At 41.4% G+C, this 18029-nt stretch overlaps 1 protein-coding gene across 2 annotated transcripts in view; it reads left to right on the top strand.

Annotated features, from left to right (window-relative positions):
* Nucleotides 1-18029, top strand: part of JAM2 (junctional adhesion molecule 2) — a 50158-nt gene that overhangs the window by 26463 nt on the left and 5666 nt on the right. The window contains exons 2-8 of one of the 2 annotated variants that reach the window (XM_085074568.1): nucleotides 4424-4489; nucleotides 8845-8958; nucleotides 10406-10558; nucleotides 12247-12452; nucleotides 14617-14719; nucleotides 16164-16271; nucleotides 17617-17632. In XM_085074568.1, coding sequence (XP_084930694.1) covers nucleotides 4424-4489; nucleotides 8845-8958; nucleotides 10406-10558; nucleotides 12247-12452; nucleotides 14617-14719; nucleotides 16164-16271; nucleotides 17617-17632 — 766 coding nt within the window. The remainder of the gene's footprint in view (nucleotides 1-4423; nucleotides 4490-8844; nucleotides 8959-10405; nucleotides 10559-12246; nucleotides 12453-14616; nucleotides 14720-16163; nucleotides 16272-17616; nucleotides 17633-18029) is intronic. The other variant, XM_085074578.1, reaches the window with a different exon arrangement.

Genomic DNA, 18029 nt, shown 5'->3' with positions numbered 1-18029 from the left:
ATGAGCTTTTTAATCTTATTTTCTCTCTGGTCATGTTGAGGAGAAGGAGTGAGAGAGCAGGTATGTGGTTGTCCAGCAGCCACCCAAGGTCAACCCACCACAGCATACAGTGAATGAATAACTTACTACAGTGCCAGGGACTCAGATACCTATTCTGAGTGTTGCTCCATGTCTCAGAGACAGTGGTTATAGATACCAGTAGAACTGCAATTTGTATTTTTAAAGGATGCTGAAAAAACCCTAGAAAATTAAGGAGGAAAAAGCCATAGAAACAGAATGAACGAAGAATTCCCTCTGTTGTGCCAGACTTAAACCATAAGGAATGGGATGGTGTATGGGTGTATGGGATCAGTGCTGTTTAATGTTTCCATTAATGATACAGAGAAAGGGATGGAGTGCACTGTCAGCAGATTTGCAGATGACACCAAGTTGAGTGGTGCTGTTGCCACACTTGAAGGATGGGATGTCATCCAGAAGGACCTGGACTAGCTCAAGAAGTGGCCCTTGGGAATCTCATGAGGTTTAGCAAGACCGAGTTCAAGGTGCTGCACCTGGGTCAGGGCAACCCCCCATATCAATCCAGGCTGGGGATGAGCAGATCCAGAGAAGCCCTACAAGAAGGACTTGGGGATGTTGGTGGGTAAGAGGCTGGACATGCCCCAGCCATGTTCAGTGGGAGCCCAGAAACCTGTCATGTGCTGGGCTGCATCCAAAGCCCCATGGACAGCAGGGGAGGGAGGGGATTCTGCCCCGGTGCCCTGCTCTGGTGAGACCCCACCTGCAGTGCTGCATCAGCTCTGGGCTCCCAGCACAGGAAGCACATGGACCTGTTGGAGTGAGTCCAGAGGAGGGCCACAAAAATTATCACGGGAATGTGACACCTCTCCTATGAAAATAGTCTGAGACAGTTGGGGTTGTTCACTCTGTGAAAGAGTAAGCTCTCGGAAGACCTTATTGCAGCCTTTCATTGCTTAAAGGGGACTTATAAGAAAGATGGGGACAAAATTTTTAGTAGGGCCTGTTGTGTGTTAGGACAAGGGGTAATGGCTTAAACTAAAAGAGGGTTGATTCAGACTAGATACAAAGAAGAAAGTTTTTACAGTAAGGGTGGTGAAACACTGGCACGCATTACCCAAAAAGATAGCGGATGCCCCATCCCTGGAAACATTCAGGGTCAGGCTGGATGGGGCTCTGAGCAACCTACTTATGTTGAAGATAGTCCTGCCCATTGCAGGGGGCTTCAACTTGATGATCTTTAAAGATCTCTTCCAACACAAACTATTCTAAGATTCTGTGATGCTACCTTCAAACAAAGAAAACAGCATGTTTACTTCGAGCACTGAGAATCCATAGCTGAAAGCCCAAATGGGCTCACTCAAGGCAGAAGTGAAGCACACACTTCAACAGAAGTAATCAGCTGTGTCTTGGTTTGAAAGACAGGTGTCGGTCAAAGAAGGTGGGAACCTCCCTTGGAATAGAGAATATTACCCCCCCTTCCCTCCGAATTATTATAACTTTGGAATTAAAGGACCTTCAGGCAAAGATATGAGAAAAGTAATAACAGTTCTTTATTAGTATTTATAACAAGGCAAACAACCAACAACGAACAAACAAACAAAACCAGAAACAAACAAACAAACAAAACCAGAAATCCAGTAACAGCCTTCTCTGGGCTGTCAGGCACCCTCCTGTTTGGTGCAGTTACTGTCACAGCCAGCAGGGGCGCTGTTGGCTCCCGACTGGGGAGGGCAGGTGATTCCCTGGCTGCTGCAGGGGGTGCTGTGGCGCGAGCTCAGTCGTGTCTCTCTCACGTGGGTAATGACGGGCACAGCCAGCGGAAGAAAGATGGAAAACTTCACAGGAGCAGCCAATCCCGGTGCCCCTCCAGATGGCGAGATGAGCTGTAGAAGGAATCTTGGAGAAGCAAGCTTGAACTGCAGGGTGGGCTCATGAGGGGGTAGCCAGGAAAAGGCAGCAGAAACTCAGTAGTTGTAGCAGGAGCCATGGGGTGCCCCGCAGGCATGGGGTGTTAGGTTACAGTGTACTGAAAGCCCACAGCAGTGGCAGAAAAAGGGCGGGGGCTGAGTGGGGAATCACTCCTCTGGACAGCTCACCCGCGATGGCTGGTTCCTGGGTCTGGACTGTGCAGAGGGGAGGGTGGCCCCCCAGCAAGGGAGGGGATGCTCCCAGTCCTCGCATGGCACGCACTGGCTCTGGGCTCCCAGACAGCAGGAGAAGCAGAGAAGCAAGCCAATAAGCCCAGTCAAAACCCACGAAGCAATAGTATCTCTGATTAGAGAGACCATCCAGCATGGCCAGCCGAATCACCCGCCTGGCAGAAAAGGGAGAAGCTGCTCCTTGCCCCCACCCCAACTCTCACAGGAAATCTCAGGCTGGCTCTCAACCATTACAATAATCCTCGAACCGTGGGGGGAAGGGGGTGGGCAGCTACCATTCTGGACTCAAAACAAAAAGAAAAAAACCCAAATATAGTATGGGATAAAAGAACATCCCCAAGCCAAGCTGTTAAAAGAAAGCCATAAGAAGCAAGATATTCTTAATTTGTTTGTGTCTTCAGGTCAAGTCTACATATCCATCTGCAACTCTTCCCCCATTATGCAGGGGGAAGGAAAATTATTTCTTTAATGATGAATGAAGGACATCTGTGTGCTTGAGAAAGTCTAATGTTGCTATTTACCTACTCAAGTTTCTAAACACTGTTGATGGAAAGAAGTTCTTAGTTCTTGTCTATACCCCATATAGCAATTTTTGAGTTTGCTGATGCAGACAGAGGAAATGGACTGCATTAGGAGTATCCATGCTGTCTTCAAAACTAGTCCTAAACCCAGGGAAGTTGAGATGCTTTTGGAAAAGAAATAAGTAGAGCTATGTAAAGAACTGTGTTCAGCTGTTGTTAAGCACTTACTAGCCTGACGTGGAGTAATTGTAATACCTATGACCAACTCCTGGGCCTTGCAGGGATGGCTCTGAATTGTGAGGGAACACAGTGGACTCCTTCCCTCCCGAGCAGCCCTTAAGAGAGGATGCATAGATCCAGTGGGATAGAAGGTAGTTGGGTAGGGGTTGATGTAGATCTAGTGGTTATTTTGCTTGTTCTCTCTGGAATTTCTGCATCACAAGCTCTGGGGTCTTTTTGCCCTGGCTCTTTTGCTTCCGTTTTTGCCCTCACTGGCCCTTGCTTGTCGTTGCTTGCTCGCTCTCCCTCTTGCTGGCTGGACACCTGCTGACCACTTCCTGTGTACTGCCCTACCACTTTGGTTCCCTTGCCTTCTCCAGCCATCACCTGTCCTGCCTCCCTGAATTCTTGCCCAGTGCCCTACCTGCTTTGTCCCTGCCTCTCTTGTCCCTGCCTGAGCCACCTGCTTCCAAACCTGCATCACCAATCCAGCCCATTGCCATGATGCCCACCATGACCCGGTCCAGGGTTCTGCACTTCGTGCCTGAGCACCCACTCACCTCGTGTCTGGCTACCCGTCAAAGGTAGCTGTGCCTTTGCTCCAAGAGCTGCACAGGCTCCCCCTGGCAGGGAAAGTGCACACACCACCAGCCGGTTGGATGTCTGCAGCACACTCTGAAATTCTGGTAGTAATGCCCAGTTTTTCTGTCTGTCTCCACTCTCTCTCCCTCTCCCTATTCTTTTTCCTTCTCCTTCTTCCTTTTTGGTTTTTCTATTCATCTTTAGTAGAATAACATCCTTTTCGCTATCAATAAACAGTTCTCAGATATAATACTTGCCTCATTTGGCTTAATTCCATCCTAGATCATCTGTTTTAAAAGAACACCCTGCAGTTCCGCTTTAGTGAAATGTGACAATGAGACATCTAAGAATGTATGGAGATTTTTCTCTCTCTTTGAATTAAAGCTAGATAAATATTGTTAGATATATATATATATATATATATTATCTATATATATATAGATAAATAATGTTTTTCTTCCCATTTCAACAAGAATTTGAGGTAATTGCCAATTACTGCATGTATTTTTTACCCTGTAGAAGCTGTAAGTTGTATTCTACAGCAAACATGCATGCCTTGTAATAAGAATATAATGGAAAATAATGCTTATGGATTAATAGAAGTTTCCCCAGTTAAAAACAGACTGAGCCATTACCCCAGTATAAAACATTTACTGTTTATATAGAACTTCTTACACATAAATATTACTATGCTTTTGTAAAAAAGAAATATTGCTTGTTTTTTACAGGTGCCAGAGCCTAGAGAAAAGATTAATTGTTCAGGGCCCGCCCTGGTCTAGCTCTTAGTTTGTACTCTTTCTAGTAGGCAATGTCTGATTTGTACAATGTGAGGAGATCTCAAAAATATTGCTTGTAGCTGCTGAAGCATGTATGAAATAACAAATGTTTATTGCTGAATTGTCTTTTTTTGCTGTCCCCTTGCAGATCCTGAAGTGTCTGGAATCTCCATTGAAACAGATAACAAAAATGTAAAAGCAGAGGAGTTTAAGGGTACAGTATGGGCATTGTTCTGATAATTTTTAATACATACACAATAAATGCAAACTATGTATACAGAAGCTGTGCAACTCTTGAGGTTGTCTTCCTCTTACCTGAGGGGTCTTCTGCCTACTCTCTCCACTGACTCTGTGTTATCTTAGTCTCGTCCCCACTTTCTCTGTCTCAGTATGGGATTTAACTAGGTGCTCCATAGAGATCCTTTTCAACCTCAACTGTTCTGTGGTTCTATGACTTGTTTGTCAGTCTTGTAACTTCTACCTGGTTTCCTTCCACACAAAATTATAAGAGCTGATGGAAAGGAGAAGAATTAAATATCCTACAAGACAGAAGAATGAGTGACAAGAGAGAACAGCTATAATTTAGCTAATTATAAGTAAAAATAATTTAATGGTTATTTTTACTTGTTTACTAGCTATAATGGCTGTTGTCTCGGTTTGAAAGACAGGTGTCTGCTGAGGAAGGCAGGAGACTCGCTTGGAAAAGAGAATATTACTCCCCTTCCTTCCAAATTATTGTAACTTTGAAATTAAGGGCTTTCAGGCAAAGATATGAGAAAAGGAATAACAGTTCTTTGTTAGTATTTATAACAAGGTAAACAAACAACAACAACAGCAGCGACAACAAACGAATCCAGAAACCCAGTAACAGCCTTCTCTGGGCTGTGAGGCACCTTCTCCTGTGGTGCAGTTACGGTCACAGCCGGCAGAGGCGCTGTGGGCTCCCAACCAGGCAAGGCGGGTACGATGATTCCCCCGCGGCTGCAGGGGGCGCTGTGGCGCGAGTTCATTCTCCACTTGGATAATGGCGGGCGGGCTGGATGGCGAAATAGGCTGCAGCAGGAACCTCGGAGCAGCAAGGTGGAACAGCAGGGCTGGCTCACCTGGGCTAGCAAGCAAGAGGTAGCAGGAACTCCACAACTGTAGCAAGAGCCATAGGCGTCCCAGCAGGCACAGGGTATTGGGTTACAATGTAGCAAAAAAACCGAAGCAGTAGCAGAAAAAAACGGTGGACGTTGAGCAGGAAATTGCTCCCCTTGGTAGCTCACCAGCGATGGCTGGTCCCTGGGTCAGGCTGTGCAAAGGCAGGGCAGCTCCTGGCAGGAGACAGGGTACTCCCGTTCCAGGTCTCAGTGCAGCATGCAGCAGCTCTGGGCTCCCAAACAGCAGAGGGGCAGAGAAAAGGAGCCGGTAAGCCCAGTCAAAGTGCTGAAAGAGAAAGAAACAAAAAGAAACAGGCAAAATCCACATGTAACAATATCTCTGCTAGAGGGACCCTTCTGCCTGGCTAGTCCAGTCAACCCCGCAGCTGGAAAGGGCCGAGCTTCCCTTTTCTCTCTCCCTCAACTCTTAATAGGAAATCGCTGGCTGACTCCCACCTACTTCGAGATTCTTGAGCTGGGGTGAGGGGCAGACAGCGACCATCCCAGACACAAAACAAAAATAACAAAAAAACCAAAGATGGGACGGGATAAAAAGACATTCCCAAAACAGATATTTATACAGTTATATATGTATGTGTCATGTATTAAGTGGAAATTACTTCCAGTAATGGGGTGGAGAACTTACAGAGGCAAAGAGAAAAACCTGTTTGCTGGGTGGATGAGAAAAGGGATTTCTTGGTTTGAAAGATAGGTGTCTGCCAAGGAAGACGGGAACCTCCCTTAGAATAGAAAATATGGACACCCTCCTTCCCCTCCAAATTAGTATAACTTTGAATTCAAGGGGCTTTCAGGCAAAAGATATGGGGAAAGGAGTAACAGTTTTTTACTTGCATTTATAAGAATGCAATAATACAGAAACAACTATTTAAACTGCCAAAGTCAGAATACAACCTGACACCCTGTTGGTCAGGGTGGTGGTAGTAGTCCCGTTAAATGGTGGCTGTAGTCCCACTGGATGGATGTGGTCTTGTTGAAGTGGTCATCCTGAAGAAAGGTCTAGTCCTTCTCTGGGGGTCCAGTGGAAATAGTGTTGTAGTGTTAAAGAGCCTCAGCTTGTATGCAGGTATGAATGTTCAGTTCTTCCCCTCTGGGCAGGGCATCTCACAATGGGATGATATAATTCTATGAGTCATTCCCACAGACCTTGATGGCCCATTATGAGAGATAGCCCCCTGCAGGGTGTTATCAGGGCTGAGTCATGCTGAAGATAAAGGCCACTGCCCCACCTGCTTTTAACAGCTTATAAAGACGGTAATAGAAGACACACTTTTTGCTTCCACCTTCCATGTAACCTAAGAAAGTGGTGTAGTGTAGTGTGAGGTTTGTGGGTTATGTGGGTTTGTATGTTTTACGAGTTTGGTTGGAATAGAGAGAGGTGGGAATTTGGGATTGAAAAAATCATTGTCTGAGCTTTAAATCTTATTCAGCTGTTCAAGGTAATAATCAAATATTTTAGAGGTCTCTAAAGCTGTCATCTGGACTTCTGTTAAGTATTCTTCTCTTGACAAAATAACTTTAGAGCTCAAGGCAGGCAAAAGAAGAGAGGAACTCTTCAGATAATATTAAGGCTTGATTAGGTTCTATCTTTTTACATGGTATAATGGCTAGCATTTTGTTCTTTTATTATTTGTACACTGAATGAAATCAATTTAGCACAGCCCAGATACCAAGCCAAGTTGTCCATGTGTAGCAGCACTAAAGGATGGTAGGGCTGATAGATGTGGTTATTCCACTGAGTGTAGCTGGTCTGAAATGCATCTTCTTTTTCTCCTCTAAATCCTGTTACTGTAGAGGAGGATGGTCAGGCATTGGAACAGGCTCCCCAGGGATTGGCACTAAGCCTGACAGAGCTCAAGGCGCATCTAGGTGACACTCTCAGTCATGGTTTAGTTTTAGGTAGTTCTGTAAGGAGCAGGGATTTGGGCTTACTTATCTTTAGGGTTCCTTCCAGTTTGAGATATTCTATAATTCTATCACCAATCATAGCCTCCAGACCAGATGTAAGTCTGAATTAAATATTGTGCAGATCTCTCCAAGATTCCAGAGGGCTTTTGCAGGCTTAGCAGTACCAGTGCTGATGCACAGCATCTTGTGGACCTACCCTAGTGCAAGTCAAGTACACCTGCTCTGGGAAATACCTTTCCCTAACTCCATTACTATGGGAAAAAGCATGAGAGGGGAGCTATAACTAAGGAGGATTTTATTGTGTTGTTTCTTTTCTGTGCATGCTCCCTATCTTCCATCCATTCCTTTTCTCTGAAAAAGATTAGTGGGTGGGCGTCAATACTAGGTTTTTTCCCTGAAACAAAAACATGTGGTATGCAAGAAAGGGGAAGCTCATTCGAGACAGAGGTGACTTGTTCAGCTGAGAACACTTCAGCTGAACTGTCTGTGTCAGCTAACAGAGGCCAGCTCATTAGACCAGCCAACTCTCACAAGGTCAGTAGCAAAAGCAAGCTGAGCTTGAATGATGGTTTTTCTTTGTTAGAAGGATACAGAAACAAAATTGAAAGGAAATTAGCAAATCTTAAGATTCAGGAAGCCTCCACCCATCTGCTCAACCTGAAGTCAGGAACCTCAGACTTCCTGAGTGCACTGTATGTTTTTTGAAGCAGTCAGTGCATGTATAACATGTTTCTGGCAAGGAATGTCCTCCTGCCTCTATTTTTCTTTCAAGTCTGGACATTTTTTTCCCCTGTGAGATATCACCAAGGCTACCAGTCTGGCTTTTTGTTTCCTCTCAGAGCAGACCTAGGAAATCAGACTCCGAAGGGCAAGTGAGTAGATCTATCAGTAGCTCTTAATTGCCTTCCAGACTTATTTGCTGAGACTGGAAAGGAGAATGATGGTTTATTATGTTTGAGCTGTGCATGTTTGCGTAATGAAAGCTAGACAGGCCTTGCCAAAACTGAAAAGTCTTTTGCTCCTTGATTCTGTGGCCTGTATTGGAAGATGGGTATCTTACAGGTAGCAATGTGTATGTTGCATTTGTTTCTTTAACCATTTTATTGGAATGTTTTCCGTCTGCATTAAGTTGTACATTTAAACAGTAAAATTATTGATGCTGAATTCAGAATGGCAGTTCACAAAGTATTGTTAATAACAGGATCAGAGTCCCTTTTTTAGTGGTGATCTGCTCAAAAGTATGTAAACTAAAATGAGGGTGGTAATCATGTAATTGATAAACTAGATATTCCCCTGTTGCATGGGGAAAGTAATAATCCCCATCCAGCATGGGAATGTCTGGTCCCCAGCATATGAAGTTTGATCCAAAGGCCACTGAAGTATAGGAAAATTACTGGCTTCTTTTGAAGGGGGAACATTAATTTCGTGGAGTCTGAATGTGTACCAACACAATACTAAAGTCTAATTTTCCCTTTTGTCTTTATTTTTTTCTTCCCTCTAGAGGCTATTCTTAGTTGCAAACATAAATTTTCAAAAGGGATGAGTTTAAGAATAGAGTGGAAGAAAATCCAGCCTCAAGGAGTCTCATTTGTCTACTACAATGGTGAATTTACAGGTACAGTACTACAAATAGACAGATGATTTAACATGTCATTCCCTAGCATAGCTATTGACTGTTTCTTGGGGAACAGCACCTGGAAAATGACTGAATGAGAAGACTCTTGACTGTTCATATAGAAGAGTTGTCCTTTTGAGAAAAAGAATTCTTTCCTGGGGGAAAAAAAAGGAATTTCTTTGTAAAATAATGAATTATTAATTACCTTTTTAAGGAAGTTAAATATAATAAAACTCAAGACTAAGAAAAATGGCACTGCAGATTCCTTGGCATTTTTCAACAATGAAATTACATACCGATGTAAACTCCCCTAAACTAATGTGGACTCTTTACTCATATGCTAAAAAGAGGTTTCTGAAGCTTCCTGTAAAGCAGGAAGCTTAGATATGAAAAATTCAGCATTTTTTATATACATAAAATATAAGGCCAGCTGTTTATTTTAAATTATTTGTATTCTTTTCAGAAGCAAAATTTCTCTTTGTATGTTCTGAAAAGGACTTATCTCAGCTTTTTGTGTTGGAGAAAACACAGGTTACCTTGCACACAATAAATGAAGGTTGAGAAGTAAAATAAAAGCACAGCAATTTTATTAGTTTATAGAACTTGCAGATGTGCTGCCCTTGTTGATGAACTTGGGTTTTTTCTGCATATATTTAATTTCTTGAATTTCATAATAACCTGTAGAATTTTAAAAATCCCCAAATTTATTTTAAGAAGTCTGATGGCAATATCTTTGCTAAATCCACCAAGTTTTTCTTGCCAGGTTTAAAAGTCAAATACTCTGCTGTGGTCTCACTCACAACTTTTTCTTTAAGGTAATTAAGTTAGTGATTGCCATATCTCATGTGGAAACTGATGTCTTTCAGTCACCTCACTACTGCTACATGTATTTTCTTGAAATACATGCACAAAAATGCATTCAATCTTCTAACTGGAAAATAAATGGCAGATGGGGGTTTTTCGAATTGAGGGTGGTTTTTTTGACTAAAGGAAAGGTTCATACTGTCTTGTGAAGGGGATTACATATTGCTCTTTGCTGATAGGTGACTAACACTGAATGAATGAGCAATAGTTTCATGTACAATATGACGTAAAATAAGTTGTACCGATTTCAGAATAAGCCAATGAGCCATAGACATTTGCTTTCAAACTGAAAGGGTAGAAATTTAGGTTAGATATACAGACGAAATATACACAGGAAATTTTTCCCTGTGAGGGTGGTGAGGCACTGGCACAGGTTGCCCAGAGAAGCTGCCCCATTCCCAGGAGTGTTCAAGGCCAGGTTGGACGGGGCTTGGAACAACCTGCTCTAGTGGAAGGTGTCCCTGCCCATGGCAGGGTGGGTGGAACAAGATGATCTTCAAGGTCCCTTCCAATCCAGACCATTCTGTGATTCCGTGATTCTACAAGCAAAGAGCAGAAACCTCTCTGTCTGTTCTCCCTAAAGGTGATCTTCGAGGCCGAGCAGAGATGCTGAATACAGGAATTCGAATTAGGAATGTGTCTAGAAGGGATTCTGGGACCTACCGCTGTGAAATCAGTGCCAAGAGTGAAGAGGGGCAACGCCTGGGAGAGGCTACTATTACTCTCACAGTATTGGGTACAAACTTTATTACTTAAGCTTCTGTAAAGAAACTGGATGATGGGGTTTTTGGGTCTTTTTCAGGCTGGGTTTATAAACACACTTGCACATGAACATTCTACAGCATCCCAAAACAGCTTGGCAAAAGTCATGCTTGCATTAGAAAAAGACATAACTAGGATTTAGTTACTTAAAAGTGAGTTTCAGTTCTCCAAACTGAAATCACTCAGTGACAGAGAATCTGGATAAGATGATCATGGTGTTTGGCACTGGAAAGTCAGCATCTGTCAACACTTATCAAATATTTTATTCACTTATCAAATATGCTAAAGTCTCCTTCTGGTTTTGGAAGGAGAGAGTTTTTGTGCAGTGACAGCCAGAGAGCTGGAAATCTGTGGACTTTATTTACAGGAGAGATGGTGCCCCCCTACTGGGGGGCAGTTGTTAATTGTGGGTCTTTGTTTTCTCTTCCGGTTAGGAAACAGATGGAAAAGTGAATACTGAGCACATTATTCTCACATTGTTTCTGGTATTTTTCCCACTGGATGAGTGGTAGAGGCTGATAGTTTTCCTTTTTTTCCTGTACAGGGACAAAAGAAAATACTTGCTTTTGTAGATTCTCCATTTCTCCTATTAAAAAAAATAATAATTGATCTTTTAAAATTGTATGTAAAATCTCTAAGTTCTTCATAAAGGATGATAAATGCATGAACTTCTGATTAGTGCCAACAATGAAGTAACCCCACTTACTCCTTCTTCTACTTTCTCAACAGCTTTCCTCTGTTAAATGGCTTCTTAATTTAAAGTTGAAATCTTCAGGGCCAAAGGAGAAAGGGAGGGAGGGTGTGTTGCTTTCAAAGCTTTTTGAAAGTTAATGTGAGTTAGTTAGTATTTCACTTGGTTTTCTTTATTTCTGCTTGTTATCTTAAAATCAACCAAGAAAACACTATCAATACTTGTTAAGGTGTCAGTTGATCTTTTAATGTTCCATGGATGCCTCTTCATGATTATTTTTCTTCTCTATAATGTTAAGTACAAAAAATTAAAAAATTAAGTTTCTTTTCCATTCATTTTAAAAATCAAAAAGAGACATTCATCTTCATAGGAGAAGGAACAAACAGTTCTCCTGCATCTGTGTGGAGGAATATTTGTTTCTATTTTAAACTGAAATGTAGTAACCAATTTGTTTTGGTCCTCAGACTGGGGTTTACACAGTGCCTGTGATGACTGCCAGTCTTGGTAATTCTTTCTGACAATCACTTTTCAAAAGTTTACTCCTTTTAATACAAAACGTCTTTTTCCTCTTCCTCATTTTTTTAAATACTAGGGCAGGGAAGGGGGCAATTGCTGGACTACAGATTCTCTGAATTATCCCATCTCTGTCTGTGAACAAGATGATCCATACAAGAAATTGAGTGAAACAAACTCTCTGGGGTTGGATGAGAGTGCACAGATTGGAGACAGGATGACACAGCATATAGTGGGGGAGGCTGGCAGTAAGAACCTCTTTCATTTTTAGCAACTCATAAATTTTACTGTGCTCACAATAGCAGGATTCTGCCTTCTAGCCCTTCTCCTGCACCTCATTTCTTTGACGTGGTAGTTATCAAATGTGCACAAGTGCTCACCTCCTCACCCTGACTGTCAACCTGTTGTCACGTGGACAGTACAAGTACATGTATAATAAGTGCAATTTCACTGTCCAGTTGCTCCAACTACTCCGGTGTGTGAGGTACCCAGCTCTGCAATGACAGGAACGGTCGTGCAGCTGAGCTGTAAGGAGACTGAGGGATCCCCTCCATCTGAGTACCAGTGGTACAAGAATGGTGTTGCCTTGATGGAGAAGACAGGAACAGGCAGTTCTAGAGCAGCAAACACAACTTACACCATGAATAAAAAGTCTGGCACTCTGGTAAGTGTAATAACCAACTTTGTCATAGACAGCTATCAAGGAGACCAGATTTTACTGTTCAGTAAAATGATGCACAGGGGTAGTAATCCAAAAATTCACAAGGTCTTTGCTGGAGGTCAATGTCATGCTGAAATATGTGCTGAGAAATGTAGAAGGTAGTTTCTGCCTCAAACCAGTGACAAGCTATAGACCTTGAGTGATACACACAAACTGGGTAAGGTTCAAGGCTGCAGTAGTGAAAACTGAGAATCTAAAAATACATGACAAATTTTACCTTGTCAGTTGGTAAACTTGTGCCAGGTTAGAATGAGCTCTCAGTATGGCAACAGAGCTATATTTGACAGAATCTTAAAATCTGGAATAGTAGCTTCACACATTTCAGGGGGAGTGCAGAACTCAGGGCAGTACAGAATCTCTGCAATACAGTGCCGTTTACAAGTTCCCATCCAGGACCTGTGAAGCCACTTGAGACTGTAAATAAGCTTAGTGGGTTCTTTATTTTAGTTGTAGTTTGTTTTGTGGGTTGTGGTGCTGGGTTTTTTTTCCTTCAGAACAGGCTGTCTCTCTATCACTCTTCCCCCATTAGCTGATCCTTCAAAAAAACTTGATGATACTTAGAATGCTGATATTTTCAGAAGTAAAGAGTTGTTCTAAGAATACACTACTTTTGTGCAAAATCAAACATGGAAACTGAAGTATGACTAGGCATTCAGATGTTCTGAGGATCCTCCAGCACACTGTGGAAATCAGGTGGACCACTCAAACCTACTAATCACTTCTGAAAATATCGAAGTATGGCATACATTAAAAAGAAACAGTTAACAAGTCTAATGATTAAATTGGCATGAGGTCAGTCTCCATTCATCTCTTTGTTATGGATTAAGTGAGAGCTTTAGACAAGCCCTGCCTTAGGCTTGGATTTTTGGCAGCAGCTCTACTAGGTGACCTGCACCTAATCACTCTAGCTTGCAAGTTCTTAAGATTGAACAATTAGGTCTATTATAAAATTAGTTATTTATTGAATAGACAGAAGGTAACAGACAAGACGCCTTAAACAGAGAAACTTTCTACACAGTATAAAACAAAATAACTACTAGTAAATCACATAAACCAATGCAACATTAAGGTACCTATATTAGAGCTAGCAAAGAAATAGTACAGATTAGGAGTCAATGTAACTTACTACTAAATTGCGGATAGTGTACACAGAGTCCTTTCACTCAGCTCTTGAGAGAGTAACCACAAAGCAGTGTCCCGACTTTGGGGAGAAGACCCCACACATTTCCAGGAAATGTGCAGAAGACTTCTGCTTTGTGAAAGTATGGTGTGGCTTTTATAGTTTGTAAAGTGAAGGGTCTGTCAGTCAGAAATTCCAGCTTGTCTTTCCACATCTGCTTCCACAGGAAGATGTTTACTGTCAGCTGAAAGCATCAGTCCCACAGTGTTGAAATAACTCACCACAAAACAAACTGTCCTGAGTTACTTCACCAAGGCTCAGGTGAGGCTCATGAGAGAGCAAGATGCCCTGAGTTATTGCACCAGCGAACAAGCAACAGATAGGCTTTTCTGTGGTGGGGGGAGAAGTCCTGTTATAGTCTTGCTTCCACATTTTCATTTCTACAGAAGTAGTATTTGATAAATAGTGTGGTTTAGCATTTCTGTGTTGGAAGAAGACATAATGTGCATTTTTGGAGGGTTGAGAGCCACCCAAAAAACTCTATTTCTGAAAAATTTTGGCTGACAATGCATCGTAAGTAGTATGTGTCAAGTTTTTTTGAAGGATCAATCAATGGGGTTGTTGTTTTGATAAAATGAACAAACTGTTCTGATTTCAGGTATTCTAAAATTAGATCATATCTAAAAAAGTGGATATTATTGGAAAGTTCTGATTCACTGAAAAATAATTTCTTTGTAGATACACTCTACTTAGTTAAATGTCCATCTAAAGGAGCTTCTTGGGCAACAAGCAGAAGTTCAAGAACCAGGGAATGTGACTAGGGAGCTGTTATAAGGTTGAAATGGACCAGAATTTCTTATTGTCCTTCATGGGTTTTTGGGTTTTATTTGTTTGAAACAAACAAACCCACGCATTGACATGTCAAAATTTCTATCCTGCAGGATTTTTTTTCTGTTCGCATAATGGTTTTGGACTCTTTCCTAACAGCTGTTTAATACAGTTACAAAGAATGACACTGGAGAGTATTTCTGTGAAGCCTCCAATGGGATTGGATTATCTCAGAAATGTTCAGTGAAGCGAATGCAAGTTGGTATGTGTTAAAGAAAATAAGGGTGAAAAACAGTCGTGCAGTAGGATTTATGTAATTGCATGGTACAACTAAGAAGCTAAGACCAGATTGAATTAAATATTTTTATTTGGTTATGGCATTTTGGGGGAGCGGAAATAATAAGTTCCTTATCACAGTAATTAGCTTTTAGATTCCCTAAACAGTGAACTTCACAGAAAAGCCGCAGCCATATGAGGACATTAATATTTATGAATGTTTTTGTGGAAGAGTGTGCCAGTCCAATGGGGTGTTTTCTGTATATAAAGCCTCCCTTTTGGGATGCATTCATGGGAGATCTTAATATAATAGTCTATAACAACCCAAAATGTATGAAGGTTTTTGCAAAATATACAACTAGTTCTTGCAGATATCATAGGAAAGCAAATGGTAACAAATCCTAGTAACTACTGCAGAGAAGATCCTGTCCAAGTGTTCCATAAAGCAGCACATGGAACTGCAAAGTTCTATACAGTGCTTTCTCAGAACTTTACTGAAAAGCACTGTATCATGGCTTTTTATGCATTCCTGGTGGATTATGAGCAAGTGTTCCTCAAGCTACTGAGACAGAATCACTCTGTGAAAATAAGAACCTAAGTCCTAAATTGCTGTCAGCCTGAATTGTACAAAAAATTGGTACGTTTTGGGGTAAAAATCTCAACCATATATTAGCATATGCCCAAAGTCAGAATCCAAATAAGTAATTGGAAACTTAACAAAAAGCCTATGGAAATGTCCTGCTTGTTGATGTTTTTAGTTTTTTTAAAATGGATGATTGTCTGAAGCCCTTAGTCATTACATCAGGATATAGGCATGGTCCTTGTCCTGGTTGAACTCAAGCCATCACCTTCAAAATAAAAATGGCCAGATGTTTCAGTAGCCTGATGTAGAGTTTAACTTCAGGCAACTTGGCTTTATTGTGTTGGATTTTAAAAGCCTTGCTATTTAAAAATTTAGAAATCATTGAATTTCAAATAGCTCATTTGAAGAGTTCTTTAGAAGTAGAGCCCAACTGCCATCAGCTGTTCCAGTTGTGTTAAGCAAATTAACTAAATGAAAAAACTTGCTTTAAGACTTAGAAGGATTTCAGGATATTTTCTCTGGGTAAGACTTATCTGGGGTAGATACAATGAGGAGTATGTATCTTTTGATCCTTCTTATTCTGTCCTTATTTTTTGACCCAAACTAAGCAGCTGATGTGTACCAAGCACTTCTGTTAAAGTGGCTGGGACATAGTAGTGCTTTTTTTTTGCTTAAATACATGTGTCCTTTTTTGTTGCTTAAATACATAAGCGTTACTAATTAAGTTACACCTCTTGGGCCAAAGACCACCTGTAGATACAAAAGATGCCTCCAGTAATTAGGGAAAAATCCAGCCAGAGGAAATTTTTAGAATTTAGAACATTGAACTTCTGTTTTATAATTACAGATGACCTTAATGTAAGCGGTATCATTGCAGCTGTAGTATTTGTGGCTGTGGTGATGGCACTGTGTGGCCTTGGAGTATTTTATGCCCAAAAAAAGGGCTACTTTGCAAGTAAGTAGAATAAAATCACTCATTGCTTGTGTCAAAAAATGTCTATATTTAGCAGAGTTTCCATGAGGCTCTCTCTTACCCAGACAAGCTGTGGATGCCCCATCCCTGGAAAGGTTCAAGGACAGGTTGGAAGGAGTCCTGAGCAACCTGGTCTAGTGGAAGGTGTCCCTGCTTATGGCAGAGGGTTGGAACTAGATGACCTTCAAGGTCCCTTCCAACCCAAACCGTTGTATAATTTTATGATTCTGATGACGTCCTCCTTTCCGTGAAGGTTCGAACTCCATGGTACTAAAGCTGGAGGGCATGAAAACAGCAACATTTTGTGCAGACGTTTTTATTCTGCCAACATCTATTGCAAAAGGTACTTTAGAATGACATGGAGATGTTTGTGTAGGTGCTTATGGCTACCAAACAACAATGTAGAGAAAACAATGAGCCAGACCCTGGTTCCTGGAACAACTCCACCCTAGTTTTGATAGGGAATACCTAAGAAAGGCAACATAAAAATAAGCCAGTTTTAGTCTACAAGGCCTGACTAGCTGAGTTCTGAAGAAAGGGAAACTAAATTAACTGTCTCCTTCCTCTGGGTCATGAAAAAAGTTTGCTTTTAAGGATTTCTGCAAAAAGCTTGGCACCCAGCAACCCTCTCTGTAGCCTTTACATTGGTACTTGTCGGGTTGAGCATGGCAAGAACAGATGCATCAGAGTCTGAAAAGGTCAGCTGCCTGAAAGTACCAGATGTAGGAGACAAGAAAAGTCTTCTAGAATAAGTAAAGGGCCTTTGCTCACTTTTGCTCGCTGAAAGCACTTTGGGGAATGTACAGCTGACATGCAGACAAGAACAAGTTATGTAAGCTTCGAGTGAACAGCGCCTGATAGAAGTGCTAATTGGTCAAGGGAGCACGTGAACAGCAACACAGGAGGTGATAAGGGATGTGGCATGTGGCCAGTGTGTGTTTTGTTTAGTTAAAAAGAATGCTAAGAACATTTTTAGCCAGAATATTTTTAGCACAGTATAAAACGCCTTGCATAGTTGTACAGTATAAAAGGCCTTGCATAATTGTCATAAACAATTCTCTTTGCTGGAATCAAGAGAATGTATGCCTCATTCGCTACAACCAGAGGCTGCAGAGCTGCTGGTTAAGAGTTCACTCGAAGCTTCATTTACCCCTGAAAGCAACCTAATCTTTCTTTTGCTTAAACTCACTATGCCAAAAAGAGGTATTAGGTTCAGAAACTCCTAGAAACTGAAAAGCTGAATACTTTAGGAATAACTATCTCAAAGAACTAAATCAGCTAAGGAAACTCTTCTTGTGTAATTCTTTTTTTTTTCTTTGTTTTTCAGAGGAAAGCTCTTCGCAGTAAGTATCTTGATGCCAGTAGTACATAAGTCACTGCAAACTTCATTTACATTTCAGATGATTTCATAACTATAATGATTTTTACAGCCTTTCCAACATGATTCTTGTGCAGTAGCTTTCTTTGACACTGAGTTAAACCTAATCCTACACACTAGCTGGTTTCCTTATTAGAAACCGGTGTGCTGATCAAAAAGTGAGTCATTACATTACTGTGGTAAATATGCAGAGATGTGTCTTTTTACACACACCACTAACGTTACAGCTTACACCCCTAACACAGCTATTGGCATTCATGTGTCTTCAAACTAGACAAAAGACAATCAGAACCAAAATTAACTGCTCCCATATTTATGTCTACAGGTTATTTCAGGAAGCATTTTGTAAAAATATGGCGCTT

This window comes from Lichenostomus cassidix, chromosome 1 (assembly GCF_008360975.1).
Source record: "Lichenostomus cassidix isolate B80296 chromosome 1, HeHo_3.0, whole genome shotgun sequence".
Classification (NCBI taxonomy): domain Eukaryota; kingdom Metazoa; phylum Chordata; class Aves; order Passeriformes; family Meliphagidae; genus Lichenostomus; species Lichenostomus cassidix.
Note: the sequence above shows the minus strand (reverse complement) of the source record. Positions and strands in the feature narration are given on the sequence as shown.